This window comes from Lynx rufus, unplaced genomic scaffold (assembly GCF_022079265.1).
Source record: "Lynx rufus isolate CCGP_SWC_20201006 ecotype Redwood Valley unplaced genomic scaffold, mLynRuf1.p SCAF_39, whole genome shotgun sequence".
NCBI lineage: Eukaryota > Metazoa > Chordata > Mammalia > Carnivora > Felidae > Lynx > Lynx rufus.
This window is the reverse complement of record NW_025814855.1, coordinates 2,439,088-2,458,136: the sequence shown is the minus strand read 5'-3', so window position 1 is coordinate 2,458,136 and position 19,049 is coordinate 2,439,088. Positions and strand designations below refer to the sequence as shown.

Below are 19,049 nucleotides of genomic sequence, written 5' to 3'. Positions count from 1 at the left end.
AAGGACAGGTGGGAAAGGGTACATGTCTACTGCTCCTCCGAGGCAAAGACTTGCCCTAGAAGAAAGGTCTGGGACACAGTTGGGCTACACAAATGTTTCTTAAAGGAAAAGAATGTTCCCTACAACTGCTAATGCGTGGTACTTTTGCTCATTGGAAGGAGTCAAAGAGAAATAATATTGGAGCATCTATCTCTGTCTCATAATGGCACTGTGAGCCAGATGGAGCCTAGGTTAGAAGACGTGGTTCCCCAAACGAGCTGATAATCAGAAACTTGAAAGAACAAAACACAAATTTCTGTATTCCACCTGCAATTTTGGCATGAGAATACCAAAGAAAGGGATCTTGAAATCTGTTCTTTCAAAAGGTTTCTCAGGTGATGTGATTCAGATGGTTTGGGAACCAATGAGCTAGAGTAGCAGTTGGCAAACTACCACCTGGCCCGCTGCCTTTGTTTTTTTTTTTTTAAATAAAGTTTTATTGACATCTAGTCACACACATTCGTTTATGTATCCTCTATGGCTGGTTTCTGGTTGGCAAAGCAGTTGAGTAGTCATACTCAGATTGTGTGGCCTGCAAAGCCTAAAATAGATACTATCTGGCCCTTTACAGAAGATGTTTGTTGACCTCTGAGACTTTGTTTAAAATTAAGAGCCCATCTCAGATCTACCTAACGAATCAGGACATCTGGGGCGGAGCTTAAGGCTCCTTGTTTGTAATAAGCTTCCCAGGTGTTGATTCTTAATACACATATGGACCCACCAACTTCAACTCAACAAGCAGATTGTTTAGGTGGGGCCCATCATGATTTATGGGGGTGAAGTGGACAAATAAAGTAGTGCTCCCCCCTTCATCTCCAGTATCAGCCTCAAGTCCCGCTTCTACTCGCCCCTTGAGAATGAGAGGCGGGGATTCACTGGTACCCACCTGCATTGGGTCACTGTCTGGCTCTCCTAGAGACCCCTAGGAACTGTATGAATCTCCCTTCTTTCACTTATAGAGCAAGGTAATGATATCCTTATTATTTTAAGATAGCTTCCCTATGACCGTGAGATAGCTAGGTATTTCATAAAATACAATTAAAACAAAAAGGAGTACACACACATACACACACAAAACCCTGGTGAAATCTGAGTATGTTCTACAGTCCAGTTACTGGTATTGTGCCAATGTTAACTTACTGGTTTTGATAAAGTACTACGGTCATGTAAGATGCCACCATTGGGAGAAGTTGGATGGTGGTTACACAGGACCCCTCTGTACTATTTTTGCAATACTTTGTGAGTCTATAAATAGTACACAATAAAAAGTTAAATGCAACTTTAAGATTACTTAATGAAGGAATAATGGAGTGTACTTGGGGAGGTATTAATGTTATCCTACTCTCTTGCTCTCTGTTTTCCATATTGACGTCCTGACTTCTGGTTCTGTGGTGCCCTACAGTGAAAGGTAAGTTAGTTTTCCCTTTTCTAGGGGTAACTGGGATATATTTGGGTGCTATGAAGTATAGAAAACAAGAATGAGAAGGGGATCTTTGTTCTCTTTGATTCAGGGACCAGGTTGAGAGACACCCTCTGCTAAGGGAGGTCACAATCCACTGCCCCACAATCCACTGCCCCACCCCTACGGGACGAACTGTAGGGGTCCACATGACCCCTGAGGCTGCAGGGAAAACTGAGAGAGGGTGTCTGGGACTCAGGTGGGTTGAGGCTGCAGGTGTGACTGGGTATGGAAGCACATATGCATATAAGGTCCCCAGATTTTATCAGACTCTCAAAAGCCAACGACCACTGCCATAGAATACAAGGATGTATTGAGTTTTGTGTATGTGTGCAAAGAGCTACTGGATAAAGAGATCTTGAGAGTGTAGCCTACTCTTTCCTCCACCTGTCTCTCACCTGACCCTCAGGAGATAGATGAGATAAAAAATGGGTCAAGGGGATCCTTTGCTGTTAATCCTCTTAATTTCTGGGGGATGAATCCCCAAGGAAAATGGTACCCAGGGATTCTGGCCACCTGGATAAATGTGTCTCCAAAGGGGATAAGTGTAAGTCAAAGCAACCCACCCTGGTCCCCAGCGCATCCCATGAAATCTGGGGGGGGGGTACCCTCCTTTCCCTCCTGTGGGGGGGCCTCTTTTGAGAACCATCAGGGTGGGGTGAGCTAAGAAGGAACCATTAACACCTTCTTCGTCTTCTCTGTTTCTGTCGCTGCCCAATGACCCCTTCTGGATTCTCTCCTTGCTGCTCACATCTCAACAGTATTGAAACGTAAGATTCTTATTTCACATTGCTCCCCCATCCTCCACTTTGTTCCCTTTCTTATCTCTGCTAAAGGGTCCATTCCTAGCCAGGGATCATCTCTTGGATAATTTTTTTTTTTAACCCAGGGACTTGAAAAACTAGCTGTACTACTTTGACTTTCAAAAAGGTGGGGTATCCTCTGGGAACCAAATCAGGGCTCCCCACAACTTGTTCACAAAGTAGGCATTATTCACCCAAAGTGTGCAAGGTGCCGACAACATGGGGACACTAAACACCTGGAGAGGGATGGTGGCTGCCTGCCCAGCCTAACCCTGACCCAATGCAAGTCCCTTAAGCCATTTGATTTCCTCTCTGACCCAGACAATGAGGCTTTCAAAGGTCTCCCCTGCTCACTGCTAAGTCCTAACTGATCACCACAAGCCACCTGGGCTCTGTCCTCATGCGTTCCCAGTCTCCCCATCTTCTTATCTAGTGATTTGTTTCCTCCTTATGGCCTCATCGCTCATGACCCCATGGACTCAACACTCTGGACCTTGTCTGCCACCATGGTCTTGCCTCCTGGGACCACCCTTTTACTTGGATGGGTGACCTCAGAGATCCTAGGTAAGAATCTCACTCCATGCATGCCCTGGGATTTTGGTGAGAATATCTTGTCTCGTGAGAATATTCTTTGACACTTCAGTCTGTGCCAAGACCATGCAGGGCGGTGGGAACCCCAAAGATGAATCTGACATGCTCAGACTTGTACATGAGCTCATAGTCTACTGGGGGACAGGTGGTTATTATGCAATATGGATCAACGTCCTGCCCGTGGTGGCAAGGAGAAAAGGTGCCCGCAACCCAGCAGGGCTCCTCGGAGGAGAGCTAGCTTGTGGCGAGCCTGTTGAACCTGTTGACCCGAGAGCACTCGTCCTGCTGCTTTTTGTAATTCAGTCTGTGTGTTGTCTTCCTTAGGTTTGCTGAGCCTCCAGGTGCTAAGCGGTAAGTAGTGGCTGTGCTGTTTGGGTCCCACTATTTGTTCTCACTCCTGTGCACAGAAACACAGAGCTCTTTGCTTTTTAAATTAGTGTTGGAAGAGCCTTTAGATATCACCAAACCCTACGCTCTCTCCTCATCGTTACCATCATAAATGGTTTAACATTTTTGTCATTCATCCAACAAACGCTGGTTAATATTAGCTCCTCTGTGCTAAGTCCTGTTCTAGGTGTTGGGGAAATAGCAGGGGACGAAACAGACAGAAATCTGTGCCTGGATGGACCTTGCATTCCAGGGAGAAGAGAAAGAAAACAAATAAATAGGGTAGTTCAGTCAGTTAAGTGTCCGACTTCGGCTCAGGTCATGATCTCACGGTTTGTGGGTTCAAGCCCCGCATGGGGCTCTGTGCTGACAGATCGGAGCCCGGAGCCTGCTTCCATTCTGTGTCTCCCTCTCTCTGCCCCTCCCCTGCTCGTGCTCTGCCTCTCAAAAATAGACGTTAAAAAAGAAAAAAAAAGAAGGGGGATAAGAGCCTGTTGGATGTTGATGAGTCTTAGGAAAACACTGGAGAAAGGAAGAGGGAAATAGAGCTGGGACAGGTTGACAGGCGTTCAGAGGGTGATGATGGAAAGTGCCATTTCAGCAAAGACCTGAAGGAGGGAGCCAGTCGAGCGCACAAGGGTGCTCCAGGCACAGGGAACAGCGTGAGGGAGGAGAGTGGCTGGGAACCGAGGGACAGCAAGGAGACCAAGGAGGTCACTGCATCCCCCTCCCTCCCCAGGCACTAGAAGCATTATATCCATCCATCTCAAGCTCCCTTACTGATTTCCTCTCCCCCTCCTCCTCCTCCATGTTCATCTTTAGAAGAAACAAATGACTGCAAGGAAGAAGGTAAGTCATGGATCTGCTAAAATCCAACAGCCCCATGGAGAAGACCCCAGGTAACCGCGGGCACAGCTCCAGTACCTGCGGAGGTGTCCTTCTGAAGGGCATCCAAAGCGTTCTGTTCCTTTGTGCCACTCGTGGGTGCCAAGGAGGCCCCACCCACTGAGGTAGGTGTGGGAAACATTCCTGTTCCCCCTGGAAATAACACGTAAGTCCCGAGTGTCAGGGCTGCGTGGCCAAAAAACCAAGAGAGGGGAAACCAGGCAATAAGAGTGAGCCTCCAGGGGACCCAGAGTTTGGCCATAAGCACTTTAAAAAAGCTTATGATTATTAAGTTCAGAAAAATAGATGAGTCATTTCACCAGAGAGTTATAATTTGTTTTTAACAAAAAGTCAAATGGCCATTCTAGAATTGAAAATATGTAACCGAAATGAAGAGTTCAGGGGTTGGGCTTAGCAGAAAGCACGATTAGTGAACTAGAAAATGGGTCAAGAGAAATTATTCTAAGTGCAGAACAACGGATAAAAGAATAGAAAAGTACAGAAAAGGGGCGTCTAGGTGGCTCGGTAGGTTAAGCGTCTGACTCTTGATTTGGGATCAGGTCATGATCTCACGGTTCCTGAGTTCGAGCCCCATGCAGGGCTCTGTGCTGACATTGTGGAGCCTGCTTGGGATTCTCCATCTCCCTCTCTCTCTGCCCCTGCCCTGCTCTCTCTCTCTCTCTCATTCTCTCTCAAAATAAATAGTTTTTTTTTTTTTTTTATAAGGAAAGGAGTTTCTCAACGTTTATTTATTTTTGGGGGACAGAGAGAGACAGAGCATGAACGGAGGAGGGGCAGAGAGAGAGGGAGACACAGAATCGGAAACAGGCTCCAGGCTCTGAGCCACCAGCCCAGGGCCCGACGCGGGGCTCGAACTCACAGACCGCGAGATCGTGACCTGGCTGAAGTCGGACGCTTAACCGACTGCGCCACCCAGGCGCCCCAATAAACAGTTTTTTAAAAATTAAAGAAAACAGAAAAAAGCACAAAATAAGAGACTTATGAGAACCGGTGAAAATTTGTAACACATGTGAAATGAGAATTTAAGAAGGAAAAGCAAGAGAAAATGAAGCTGAAGTGATAGCTCAAGAGTTAATGGCTAAGAATTTTGCGTCCTGATAAAAAAAAAACCATCAAGCAACAGATTCTAAAAGCTCTGAGAATGCCAAAGGGAATGAATATAAAGAAAACCACTTCTAGGAACACTGCCGCAAAATAGTTTAAAACCACACAGGGAACATTTTTTTTTTAATGTTTATTTAGTCTTGAGAGCGAGAGAGAGAGAGAGAGAGAGAGAGACAGAGCATGAGTGGGGAAGGAGCAGAGAGAGAGGGAGACACAGAATCCGAAGCAGGCTCCAGGCTCTGAGCTGTCAGCACAGAGTCCGATGTGGGGCTCGAACCCACAAACTGCGAGATCATGACCTGAGCCGAAGTTGGACGCTTAACTGACCGAGCCATCCAGGTACCCCTGGAATCCCCACCTTATTAATATAGAGAGGGAAAAAAATCATATTATCATCTCAACAGATACAGGAAAAAAAAAGGTAAAATCCAACGGTCATTCCTGATTACAAAATAAAATCCCAGCACACCAGGGATGGAGAGAACATCTCCATATGACAAAGAGAAGCTCCCCGCAAACTCACAGGGAACAACCTGTTCGATGTGGACATCGTGACAGATTTCCCAGCCCCCAGCTCGTGAATGGACGGCTTTCCGGGTCACCACTTCTATTGCCCATCGTACTGGGTGTTCCATCCTGTGCACGTCCTCTCCAGGCAAGAGAAAGGACCTGAAAGTCAGAAAGGAAACTCATTTTACATAGATGTTACTTTGTACCTACACGGTCCTAAAATGCTTATTGCAAAAATTTGGGGCTTTCTGTATGTAATACTTGAACAAGATGTTTCGGATGACAAGGGCAGGGGAGGACGTTGGGGAGGTGAAAATCACATTAGGTCTGGGGCGCCTGGGTGGCTCAGTCGGTTGGGCGGCCGACTTCGGCTCAGGTCATGATCTCGCGGTCCATGGGTTCGAGCCCCGCGTCGGGCTCTGTGCTGACAGCTCAGAGCCTAGAGCCTGTTTCAGATTCTGTGTCTCCCTCTCTCTGACCCTCCCCTGTTCATGCTCTGTCTCTCTCTGTCTCAGAAATAAATAAACGTTAAAAAAATTTTAAAAAAAAGTTCGGTAAACAGGGGCACCTGAGTGGCTCAGTCGGTTGAGCGTCTGATTTCAGCTCAGGTCATGATCTCCCAGTTCGAGGGTTCGAGCCCCGCGTCAGGCTCTGGGCTGACAGCTCAGAGCCTGGAGCCTGTTTCGGATTCTGTGTCTCCCTCTCTCTGACCCTCCCCCGTTCATGCTCTGTCTCTCTCTGTCTCAGAAATAAATAAACGTTAAAAAAATTTAAAAAAAAAGTTCGGTAAACAGGGGCACCTGAGTGGCTCAGTCGGTTGAGCGTCTGATTTCAGCTCAGGTCATGATCTCCCAGTTCGAGGGTTCGAGCCCCGCGTCAGGCTCTGGGCTGACAGCTCAGAGCCTGGAGCCTGCTTCCGATTCTGTGTCTCCCTCTCTCTGACCCTCCCCCGTTCATGCTCTGTCTCTCTCTGTCTCAAAAATAAATAAACGTTAAAAAAAAAATAAAAAAAAAATCACATTAGGTCTGAAGCGGGGAGGCCGCATGCGCATATCTGGGTGTTAGAAAGACCCTCCTGGCACCCTCATGGAGGCTGGAGGAGGCTTGAGGGACAGAAGGGTGAGCAAGAGGCTGGTGAGTAATCGGCGAGGACAGCACGTGTAGCTGGCTGCTTGTCGGGTGGACAGGAGGGATGGGAACCGGCAGCAGGAGACCAAAATTTCAGTTCAGGGCGTCAGGTGGAGATGTGGTGCAGAGAGGTCAGGAGGGGACTTGTGCTGGGAACAGAGATTTCGGAAGGGCAGGGATTTCTGGATGGGGACGGGCATATCCTCAGCGTGCATCCTTCCCACCGGCTTCTCCCAGGGAAGATTTCCCTAGCCACTGCCACCTCCACCAAGAAACCACCCACGAAACGGACCAGATGGAACTTGTTGAAATGCACTTATATGATGGTCACCTTCCTGTTTGTGTCCTACAACAAAGGAGACTGGGTAAGAAGGAGCCTGTTACCTTTGAGGGGGGAGGAGGAAGGGGGTAGGGAGGAGGGAGGAGGGAGGGGAAGGGAGGAGGGAGGGGGGCAGGAAGGAGGGAGGGGGTCAGGAAAGAGGGAGGAGGGGGACCAGGGAGGAGGGAGGGACAAAGAGGAGGGAGGAGGAAGGGGGCAGGAAGGAGGGGGACCAGGGAGGAGGGAGGAGCAGGGAGAAGGGAGGGGGTAGGGAGGAGGGAAAAGGGAAGAAGGATGGCAGAGACAGAGACGGAGGGCACAGAGAAGCGAGGGAGTGAAGGAGATGCCAAGCAAGGGAAGGGGTAGGAAGGAAGATCCCCCCACTCTGTAAATCGAATCACCCCTCCCTCACTGTCTCTCCCCTACCTCCACTCCTCCACCACCAGGCTTGGCTAGGAGACACTCCCTTCTGCACTAACACGGCCTCAGAGACTCCTCTGAAATACTACCATTCATTCATTCTCTGACTCTCTCTCTCTCTCTCTCTCTCTCTCTCCATGTAAATAAGGTAGGTTCTTAAGGACCAAGTCATTTACCAAGCAGTAAGTAGAGGTCTGGGGGTAGAGGTTAGGGGGGCGGAGGCATGGGAATATTACCTGCAAGAAATGGCCAGTAATCATTCATTTCATCCGCAAACTCAAATATTTACACATGCAGCAGGTCCCTTGCTGGATGCCGGGACTACAAGACCCCACAAGGTCCCTGGACCCCACAAGCTCACAGGATAGGGGCAGGACAGAAACAAAACAAACAGTGAGCTCCAGGAAAGGAAGCGAATCAGGGGATCTGTCAGAGCACGCAAAGCGGTGGGCTGCTTTACTGGAAAAGGCGAGCTGAGCTGGCGGAAGCAGCCTGCCTTGAGAGCTGCAGGGACAGCCGTCCTGAGCAAAGGGAACATGCGAGGCAAAGACCCCGAGGCTGAACTGCACTGTGTGCCTCTGAGGGACCAAAGGAAAGTCTGCAGGAGTTGGGAGAGCCAGAGGGCGTCCAGGTCACAAAGGGGCCCCATAGACCATGGCGAGAAGGAAGTTTTATTCTAAGTTTGGTGGAGAGCCATCCACAAGATCTGACATCAAGTAGGAAAGGGTCAGTCTGGGTGCTGAATGAGGACAGGGCAAGAGCGGAAGCAGAGAGATGAGAGAATGAGGTCCGAGTGGCCCGGCGGAATACCTGGTGATGAGGTAGTGGAGATGAGGAAGACCACCTGGTGGTTCTATAAGAAGTGCCAATGGGGGGCGCCTGGGTGGCTCAGTCCTTTGAGCGCCAGTATTCAGCTCAGGTCATGACTTCTTGCCTCATGGCTCTTGAGTTCGAGCCCCTGAGCCCCTCGTAGGGCTCTGTGCTGACAGCTCAGCTCAGAGCCTGGAGCCTGCTTCGGATTCTGTGTCTCCCTCTCTCTCTCTCTGCCCCTCCCCTGCTCACGCTCTGTCTCTCTCTGAAAAATAAAATAAAAATGCTAACGGGTTGCATGTGAGGGACGAGGAAAATGGCACCAACGAGATGAGCCTCAGGCTTGGACTTGGGCCCTTGGTTAGACCGGTGGTTCTCCAGTGGGGCAACCTTGCGCCCCAGAGGGCACAGCAGCGTCTGGGGATACTGTTGGCTGTCATGACTGGGGACGGGGCGCTACTGGCCTTTAGTGGGAGGAGGCCAGGGATCCTGTTCAACACCCTGCATTGCATAGGCCAGCTGCCGCCCCCAAATAAACAGTGATCCAGCTCAAAATGTCAGTAGCGATCAAGCTGAGAAACCCCAGGGGCGAGGACGGTGTTACTGATGAGGATGGGAAGAGCTGGCTGGAAGATGGGGCAGAAGGTGGGGGGTGAGGGCGACAGACCAGCAGGCCCTCAGGGTGTCACAGCAACAGGGAAGGGGAGAAAGCCAGGGGAGGAACTTGACCTACCTCACCCCTCCTGTCTCTTTCTCTGTTCCCGGTTCACTTCCTCCTCAACCACACAAGTGTTACTGTCACTCCTGCAGCACGGAAGTGGACATCAGGTACGTGACGGCCAGAAGGGCATTTTTTCTCCTCCCAGCCCCTGGTAACCACCACTCAACTCTCTGTGTCCGCGTGGCTTGGCCGGTTCTGGACGGATAGTGTCATAGGCGTGGAACCACACACCACGTGGCCCGGGTCGCGCTTTGCGCTTTCCAGGTTCATCCAGGAGGTGGCAGGGGTCACGTGTCCGTTCTTACGGGGGCCGAGCAGTCTGGGTACACCTCATGGGCCGGCGGGACCACATTTCGTTATACGTCCCCCAGAAGGGCCTTTGAGGTGTCTTCCGCCTTTTGACAGTTGTGAATAGTGCTACTGTGGACATCTGTGTGCAGGCCTCTGTCTGAACACTTGTTTTCAGTTCTTCCGGGTACACACTTGGCAGCGGGGTTGCTGCTGTTGAACTTGATTGAGGAGCTCAGCAAGCTTTTGTTGAGCGATGATTCTATGGTGGATCCTTGAGTAGCTAAAACGGTTAAATGGTGAATTTTATGCCATGTGGATTTTAGCTGTTTTAAAAACCTATAAAAAGTGGGGGAGGCTGTAGTTTGAGGACCCCCGCACTGCGCTGTGAGACCCTCTGGGAGCAAGTCCACCGGACGGATGTACCCCCGGGACCCCAGCACGCACAGCAGACCCTGTACACTCGCTCCCTGCCCCAACCTGGCGAGGCCCCAGTGTGCCAGGCTGGGGGTACCGGAGCCGGGGGCGCGGTGCTGCAGGGGGCACGGAGGGGCCGGGGGCGCAGAGCGGCCGGGGTCACGGAGAAGCGGGGTCACGGAGGGGCGGGGTCTCAGAGGGGCGGGCGTCCCGAGGGGCCGGGGTCATCAAGGGGCGGAGTCACAGAGGGGAGGGCGCACAGAGCTGCCGGGATCACGGAGGGGCGGGGTCACGGAAGGGCCCGGGGTCACGGAGAGGCGGGGTCTTCGAGGGGCGAGCACCCCGAGGGGCCGGGGTCACGGAGGGGCGGGGTCACCGAGCTGCCGGGGCACAGACGGGCTGCGGCAGGGGAGGCCCTCGAGGTCACGGAGAGCGCCCTCTGGAGGGTGACTGGCAATCAGGTGAGTGTCCTGGAAGGCCGGACGGTGACAGACGGAACTGGAGGGGCGGCCTCCTCCCTCCGCGTGGTCGCAGGAACCCTTCGGAGGGGGAGGCACCTGCTGGGAGTGACCAGGTGGAGCCCCCCCAGCTCAGACCCCGGGACGCGCGTTCCAGTCGGTGGAACCACCGAGCGGCGGCGCAGAGCGAGGCACATCTACCTTTCTCCCCGCTCTCTTCCCTCCCCCAGGAACGACCCCTGCTGCTCTTTCTAGCGACCCTGCTCCGTCCCCTCTGGGCGGTCGCCAGTCCTTCATCTGCCCGCTAGTCTCTCCTCCAAGAACCCTGTCTGCCCGGGACCGCCAGTTTGGAGAGTGACGGACTGGGTCCTCTGAGGGGTGACACCTGTCTCTGCAGGAAGGTGTCCCTGAGGGTCCTGAGGAGGTGGACCCAGGGCGAGCGAGGGCCCTCAGGGGGCTTTCCACACCGCTGTCCCTGGCCTCTTCCCCCCCCCCCCCCACTGTTTCTCTAATTAAATGTACACTAATTGAGACCGTGAGGGCTCAGTTCTTCCATTCACGCGACACTGAGAATTGATACCTTCGGGGGGGGGGGGAAGGGGGCCAAGAATGATGTATACCCCTTAATTCTGGCAATCACCCCATGAAGAATTCTGTTATGCTGTCCCTGTTACAGGTGAAGAAACTATAGCCCAGAGGGATCGATAACTTGTCCAAGGTCACACAGATGACAGGTTTGACTCATTCCAAAGTCTTTTTTTTTTTTTTTTTTTTGGTATAAAGATTTAGGTCTCCCAAATGAAGAAATAGGCATCTGAAGATGTAGTGATCTCGAGACTAGGCTATGTCCCAACTGTCCCACCTGCGTGGACTTTTGCCCATGTTTGAGGATGTCCATCGTCCTGGTTGAGAGCTTGGGCTCTAACGAGGAGACGGGTTTCTTGAGTGCAGATCTCGGTGCCACCCCTTACTGGATTGTGACCTTGGGGAAGTTATTGTCTCTCTGTACCTCATTTTGTCATCTGCAAAATGGGGGTACTGACAGAGTAGAAACCCTCTTATTATCATGATCAGAACCGGTCATTTGTTCGTCACAAAGTTCATTAAAATGGCTAATTAAAACTACTTTAAGGGGCACCAGGGTGGCTCAGTTGGTTAAGCGTCTGACTCTTGATTTCGGCTCAGGTCAGGATCTCCCTGTTCGTAGCATCAAGCCCCAAATTGGGCTCCACGCTGATAGCGGGGAGGCTGCTTGGAATTCTCTTTCTTCTCTCTCTGCCCCTTCCCCACTCATGCTATCTCTCTCAAAATAAATGAATAAACATTAAAAAAAAAACTACTTTAAGACATACAAATGTACACTCATTTGGTCTGATGGAACCGAAGTTTTGTTTTGTTTTTATTTTTTTATTTTTTGTTTTGTTTTGTTGTTAGTACGTGTCTATAGACCTACAGTGTTCAGTTTGTCCTTTCAAGGAGGAGCAAAACGACAAGCATTCTTGCAGAGTGGTTGGAAGGTAGAAATTTTCTAGACTAAAACAAGTGAAAAAGTCCATTCTTACAGCTGTCTTACCCATTCGAATTTAATACAGTTTTGTCATTCTGCTTTTATTTTATTTTATTTTATTTTAATATTTTATTTTATTTTAAGGAATTTAATATTTAATTTAAATTTATTTAATATTTATTTATTTAATATTTATTTTATTTTATTTTAAGGAATCTCTACACCCAACATGGGGCTCAAACTGACAACCCTGAGATCAAGAGTCACACACTCCACCGACTGAGCCAGCCAGGAGCCCTGGTTCAGGCATTTTAGAAAGCACTGTGCCTGCCATGGGCTTTCCGAAGCCCCGGACACCAGCCAGTGCTTCTGAGAGAGAGGATGGGGAACATCAGTGACCCCAGGAGTCACCTAAAACTCGTGTCTGTTGGGGCACCTGGGTTGCTCAGTCAGCTAAGTGTCCAACTCAGCTCGGGTCATGATCTCACGGTTCGTGGGTTTGTGGGTCCAAGCCCCACATCCGGCTTTGTGCTGACAGCTCAGAGCCTGGAGCCTGCTTCCATTCTGTGTCTCCCTCTCTCTCTGCCCCTAACCTGCTCACATGCTCTATCAAAAATAAACATTAAAAAAAAATGGCATCTGATTGGGGTGCCTGGGTGGCTCAGTCCATTAAGCACCAGACTCTTGATCTTGGCTCAGGTCATGATCTCACAGTCAGTTGGGGCTTGTCCAGTATGATGAGACACTTGCCAGCAGGCCAGTCTGAGGACCCAGATGGGGTCCTCCAGGACCAGCCAAGAGGGTCCTTGGCTGTGCACAGGATAGAAACCAAATGTGAGCTGGCAGGCTGTGAGAGAAGACTTTATTGAAGGTAGAGAGAGAGTGTAGGTATAGACACAGTGTGCAGGAGACTCAGGAAGGTGAGAGCCTCGGTTTTGCTTGAGGTTCGGGGTTTTTTATTGAGGATTGTGGTCTGGACTACAGGTCCTCTCAGGCATCCAGGAATTGGTTAGAGCAAAGACCAGGGCTCAGGTGTTATTCCCTGGAGGCAGATCTGGGCGTGGAGTGGTCTAGCCCCAGTGGTAGAGGTCTAGAATGCGCATATCACGGCTTTATTGGGTCATTTTCCCCTGGTCCTTCATTAGATTTTGCCAGTTCCAAAGAGGTGATTAACTCCTTGTCCCCTACAAGGAGGACATACATTATTTGCAATATGAAGCATGTGTGAAGTTGGGGGTGCAGGCCCTAGCAAGAATAGAAAAGGAGCAAGAAGCAGGTTTTTATGGAGTTCTTCGGTTTCTCTATCTCAAAATGTGATTATGTTTGTTCTTGGCAAATAGGATGCCACCTTTCCTGCCCCCCTCGTGGGAAATCCACTTAAAGAAAGAGTGGGAAGGCAGTCAATAAGGAAACAAAGGCTTGACTATACTCTTCAGAGGGTGATTGCACACACTGAGGGTAATTTCACATGCTTGAGCCCCAGTGACTACTTGAGCATGTAAAACTAGTTTTCCAAGTCAACTAAAGTCCTGAATTAAAGGGGGTGGGGGTGTCACTGGGTTGGCACAACTGTGTCTGAGCTCAAGGAAGCTGTCATCATTTCTTACAGCAATTTGCATACGGACCGGGTTGCTACTTTAATAAAAAGAACGCATATCTTTATGACCTTTGTACATCCAGTCACCTTCCCATCTTAAAAACATTTTTTCTAACATTTATTTATTTTTAAGAGACAGAGCACAAGCAGGGGAGGGGCAGAGAGAGGGGGAGACACTGAATCCCAAGCAGGCTCCAGGCTGTCAGCACAGAGGTTGATGTGGGGCTCGAACTCACGAACTGCAAGATCATGACTTGAGCTGAAGTCACTTAACTGACTGAGCCACCTGGGTGCCCCCAATCACCTTCCCTTTGATGGTGGTGCTGGTGGTGGTGAAGTGGGGCTCTCTTAAACTTTATCTAAAACTGAGTTTTGTTAATATGCCAGCTCATCTCAGCAATCAATATCAGATCCCCTCCCCAAGTTTTACTGAGGTATAATTGACATATAACATTCTACTAGTTTCAGGTGTACAACATGATTTGGTATTTGTATATATTGAAAAATGATCACTGCAATAAGTTTACTTAACCTCCATCACCACATGTAGTTACATAATTTTTTTCTTGTGATGCGAACCTTAAAGATCCACTCTGGTAGCAACCCTCAAATACCCAGACATCAGATTTTAATCACCTGGTGAGAGTTTATGAGGTGCCCAAGTTATTTGAAAATAGGACCAGTGCTTGGGAAAACCCCTTAATTTTTTTTAATGTTTATTTATTTTTGAGAGAGAGACACACAAACAGAATGCAAGCAGGGGAGGGGCAGAGAGAGAGGGAGTCACAGAATCTGAAGCAAGCTCCAGGACCTTGAGTTGTCAGCACGGAGCCTGACGTGGGGCTCAAAGTCACAAATCATGAGATTATGACCTGAGCCAAAGTCAGATGCTTATACAACTGGCCACCCAGATGCCCCTAGGAAATCCCCTTAAAAAGCAGTGGTTCTTCAACGGGGCTGAATTTGCCTCCGAGGGGACATTTGGCTGTGTCTGGAGACCTTTTCTGTTGTCAAGATTGCTGGGAGGGCTGAGGGTGTTGCTCTTGGCCTCTAGTGGGCAGAGGGATGCTGCTCAACACCCTACAATACACAGGACAGCCCCCACCCCAAGGAATAATCAGACCCAAATGTCAATTATACTGAAGTTGAAAAACATGGGTTCACTTCTTTCTCTACTTGCTCAAAACATGAAGTCTGCGGCCAGCTCCCTGTTTGGTCATAGCTGTCTCCCTGGCACTAGCATTTATCAGACATTTAATAACGACCTGTTAGATGAATCAACGGATAGCACGAACCTGTCATCAAGGCCCAGAGCAGGCAGGGGGAGGTGGGATGCTCCTGAGAGCTCAAAGGGACCTAGTTTGCCTGGAGGCAGGCTTGACAGGGAAAGTCTAGGTTTCCAACCAGTGCGGAGCAAACAAAACAAATGGGGAGCAAGTAAAAACGAGTGAACGACCTGCAGCGAAGTCTCTGAGCACTTTCTGAAAAGAAAGCACCCTAAACTGATCGGTCAGAGGAGTCCCTTCCGCCCCGCTCCCCGGCTCCGCCCCGCTCCCCGGCTCCGCCCCGCTCCCCGGCTCCGCCCCGCTCCCCGGCTCCGCCCCGCTCCCCGGCTCCGCCCCGCTCCCCGGCTCCGCCCCGCTCCCCGGCTCCGCCCCGCTCCCCGGCTCCGCCCCGCTCCCCGGCTCCGCCCCGCTCCCCGGCTCCGCCCCGCTCCCCGGCTCCGCCCCGCTCCCCGGCTCCGCCCCGCTCCCCGGCTCCGCCCCGCTCCCCGGCTCCGCCCCGCTCCCCGGCTCCGCCCCGCTCCCCGGCTCCGCCCCGCTCCCCGGCTCCGCCCCGCTCCCCGGCTCCGCCCCGCTCCCCGGCTCCGCCCCGCTCCCCGGCTCCGCCCCGCTCCCCGGCTCCGCCCCGCTCCCCGGCTCCGCCCCGCTCCCCGGCTCCGCCCCGCTCCCCGGCTCCGCCCCGCTCCCGGCCCCGCCCCGCTCCCGGCCCCGCCCCGCTCCCGGCCCCGCCCACCGCTCAACCTCACGCCTCCCACCTCAGGCGCTTGCGCCCACTGCCTTCCCTCAGGGCTCGGCGCATGACGTCACCATGCAAGGGGCGGGCGGCGAGCCAGAGGTATTACCATGGCGACCGCGGCCCGCTCTGCGATGCCCGCTGTGAGGGCAGAACCCCCTGCAACCGACCCCAAGGCTCGCGAACGGGTCGGCACTGTGGCAGGACCTGGCAAGCTGGGCCAGGGGAAGGAGGCGAGGACGCCTGCGTCGGAAACCTTTCTCACTCCCAGGCACCTCCTGTTTCTCTGCCCCTTTGAGTCTACGACACCCAGAAGTTTCTGGGCCTCGCTTTCCTAGGTCGTCAGTCTGATGGTTGCCCTGGAGACAGCCAGACGCCGGAAGCTTGACGCATAAGGCGGGGCCAGGCTGGAAGGAGGATTCCGACTGGCAGAGATGCCACACCGCAGGCTTTGAACGACAGGTCGGGGGCGCACATGCGCGTTGAGTTGGCCGCGCGCCTTCGCGGTCTGTGGTGTCCAGGGGTCCGCGAGCCTCGGTCGCCTGGGCAGTGTCGCAGGTCGCACTGGTGGAGGGACGCCGAGTCTGCGCAGGCGGGGCGCTCCGGGCCTCGGTCACGAGTCCAGAAGTGCCGGCTCCAAAGAAGTGCCTCCGGAGGTGAGTGCGACCCCCGGTTATCCCCGGGTTTCCGAATGCAATGCCCAAGCTCCTAGTAACAGCCCCCCACTCACCGACATGTGACGTCATAGCTCCCATCGAGGGGGAGAGGGCAAATTTGAAGGTGTCGTAGATTCTGAGTCGCCCACTTGTACCCCTCCCCCCCCCCCCCCCCCCCGCGACGGGGAGTTTGGGTTGGAACCCTTTCGTCCTCTGTAGGCCTCAGTTTCCCCTTTTGTGAAATGATCTTTGGAGTTACTCTGCCCCTTACTAGCTCTGAGACCCCGGGCGAGGTGCACACACTCTGTGCCTCGGTTTCCCCCAAATTGAGGGGGATGATAGAATTTGACTCTCTAATGGAACCTTAGGACAGTGCCCCGCACACCGTGACCTCTCAAGTGTTAGAGTCTGATTGTCATCGTCGTCATCTTTGGTTTGGGGATTTGGACAAGTCCCTCGCCTACTCTGGAGTCTCGGTGTGTTGATTTGAGAAATGGACGTAGTGGGTTTTGTGAACGTTAATCTCGCTTCTCAGCACACAGCCAATGACTGTCTAACCGGAGGGATGCTACGGGGTTTGGTGGTAGGACCCTGTAATTCCAGAAATCTGCCCTTGTCACGTCCGCTGCTGCACGACCCTGGTCAGTTCTCGTCCTTGAGGAGCTCTGAGTTTCCTCAAGTGGAAAATTATGGGGACGGACTTCTAATTCTCACTCTGGTCCAAGCACTGGCCCTAACTTTGCTTGGGCAAGCTGTCCTGTCCATCTTCGCGTCATCTGTAAAATAACCAGGGGGAGCTCAGTTGACTTGGAGGTCACTTTGAATTGCAGTCAGAAGATCTGGTGTCCCTCTCCTCACCCCACCTTACCCTCCCTTTGTATCCAGCGTCTTATTCTTAGTCTCAGATATGCCTTCATTGCCTTTTTTTTAATGTTTATTTTTTAATGTTTATTTATTTTTTTATAACTTTTATTTTTTTTAATATATGAAATTTATTGACAAATTGGTTTCCATACAACACCCAGTGCTCATCCCAAAAGGTGCCCTCCTCAATAATTTCTTTATCCATTCATCAGTTGATGGACATTTAGGCTCTTTCCATAATTTGGCTGTTGTTGAGAGTGTTGCTATAAACATTGGGGTACAAGTGCCCCTATGCATCAGCACTCCTGTATCCCTTGGGTAAATTCCTAGCAGTGCTACTGCTGGGTCATAGGGTAGGTCTATTTTTAATTTTTTGAGGAACCTCCACACTGTTTTCCAGAGTGGCTGCACCATAATGTTTATTTATTTTTGAGAGAGAGACAGAGACAGAGCGTGATTGGGGGAGGGGCAGAGAGAGGGAAACACAGAATCTGAAGCAGGCTCCAGGCTCTGAGCTGTCAGCACAGAGCCTGTCGTGGGGCTTGAACTCACGAACCGTGAAATCACGACCTGAGCTGACGTCAGATGCTTAACCGACTGAGCCACCCTGGTGCCCCTAATGTTTATCTATTCTTGAGAAAGACACACAGAGTGTGAGTGGGTCCGGGACAGTGACAGAGGGAGACACAGAATCCAAGGCAGGCTCCAGGCTCCGAGCTGTCAGCACAGAGCCCGACACCAGGATAGAACCGACTGAACCAACCAGACGCTCCAGTTTTGTTTTTTTTTTTTTTAATTGTCTAGCAAAATTGGGCTAAGTCATGTTTCCCTTGCCCTGTCTCTGAAATCAGGGTTTAACTAGGTCAGTGCCCCTTATGACCTCTGGAGGCCCAAATCCTGTGGTCAGGAAGTTATTTTTTCATTTCTCTTTCAGGCTTTCTCAGTGAAGAGGTAAGTTTATCTGTAGCAGCTTAACGCTTACCAATCCCTTGTATCAGGTTATATCTGTTTTCATTGTATTTACTGTTAGGACTATCTTTATGGCAGGTGATACTGGGTTTCCATTTGGGGCAGTATATGAAGTTTCATCTTAAAAATGAACTCAGGGGGCGCCTGGGTGGCCCGGTCGGTTGGGCGTCCGACTTCGGCTCAGGTCATGATCTCACGGTCCGTGGGTTCGAGCCCCGCGTCGGGCTCTGTGCTGACAGCTCGGAGCCTGGAGCCTGTTTCGGATTCTGTGTCTCCCTCTCTCTGTGACCCTCCCCCGTTCATGCTCTGTCTCTCTCTGTCTCAAAAATAAATAAACGTTAAAAAAAAATTAAAAAAAAAATGAACTTAGTACACAGGGACACCTAGGTGGCTCAGTGGGTTAAGCATCCAACTTTAGCTCAGGTCATGATCTTGTGGTTTGTGAGTTCACACTTGATCTTAGCCAAAAGGCCGAGAAGCGATTGTGGTCTGTGAGTTCAAGTCCCGTGTCTGTCTCTGTGCTGACAGCTCAGAGCCTGGAGCCTGCTTCGGATTTTGTGTCTCCCTCTCTCTCTTCCCCTCCCCCTCTCTCCTCTGTCTCTCTCTCTCAAAAAAAAAAAAGTTAAAAAGATTTTTAAAAAGATTTTAAAAACAAACTTAGTACAGGGTGACTGGCTGGCTCAGTTGGTGGAGCGTGTGACTCTTGATCTTGGGGTTGTGAGTCTGAGCCCCATGTTGGGTGTAGAGAGCACTTAAAATCTTCGGGGCGCCTGGGTGGCTCAGTCGGTTAAGCGTCCGACTTCGGCTCAGGTCATGATCTCACGGTTCGTGAGTTTGAGCCCCGCGTCGGGCTCTATGCTGACAGCTCAGAGCCTGGAGCCTGCTTCACATTCTGTGTCTCCCTCTCTCTCTGCCCCTTCCCTGCTCATGCTGTGTCTCTGTCTCAAAAATAAATAAACATTAAAAAAATTTTTTTTTTTAAATAAAAATCTTCAAAAAACCACAACTTTGTACATTCATTGGTTCTCAGCTTGGTTTTACATCAGAGCCATTTGAGAGCTGTTAAAGAAGATAATATTG

The 19,049-nt window shown here is 51.1% G+C and overlaps 1 protein-coding gene across 1 annotated transcript in view; it reads left to right on the top strand.

Moving 5' to 3' along the window:
* The window catches only part of LOC124522701 (zinc finger and SCAN domain-containing protein 5C-like), a 39,621-nt gene extending 28,903 nt beyond the window's left edge, over positions 1-10,718 (top strand). The window contains exon 5 of the mRNA XM_047094286.1: positions 10,591-10,718. Within this exon, the coding sequence (XP_046950242.1) occupies positions 10,591-10,718 (128 nt within the window). The remainder of the gene's footprint in view (positions 1-10,590) is intronic.
* The last annotated feature ends 8,331 nt before the right edge of the window (positions 10,719-19,049 follow it).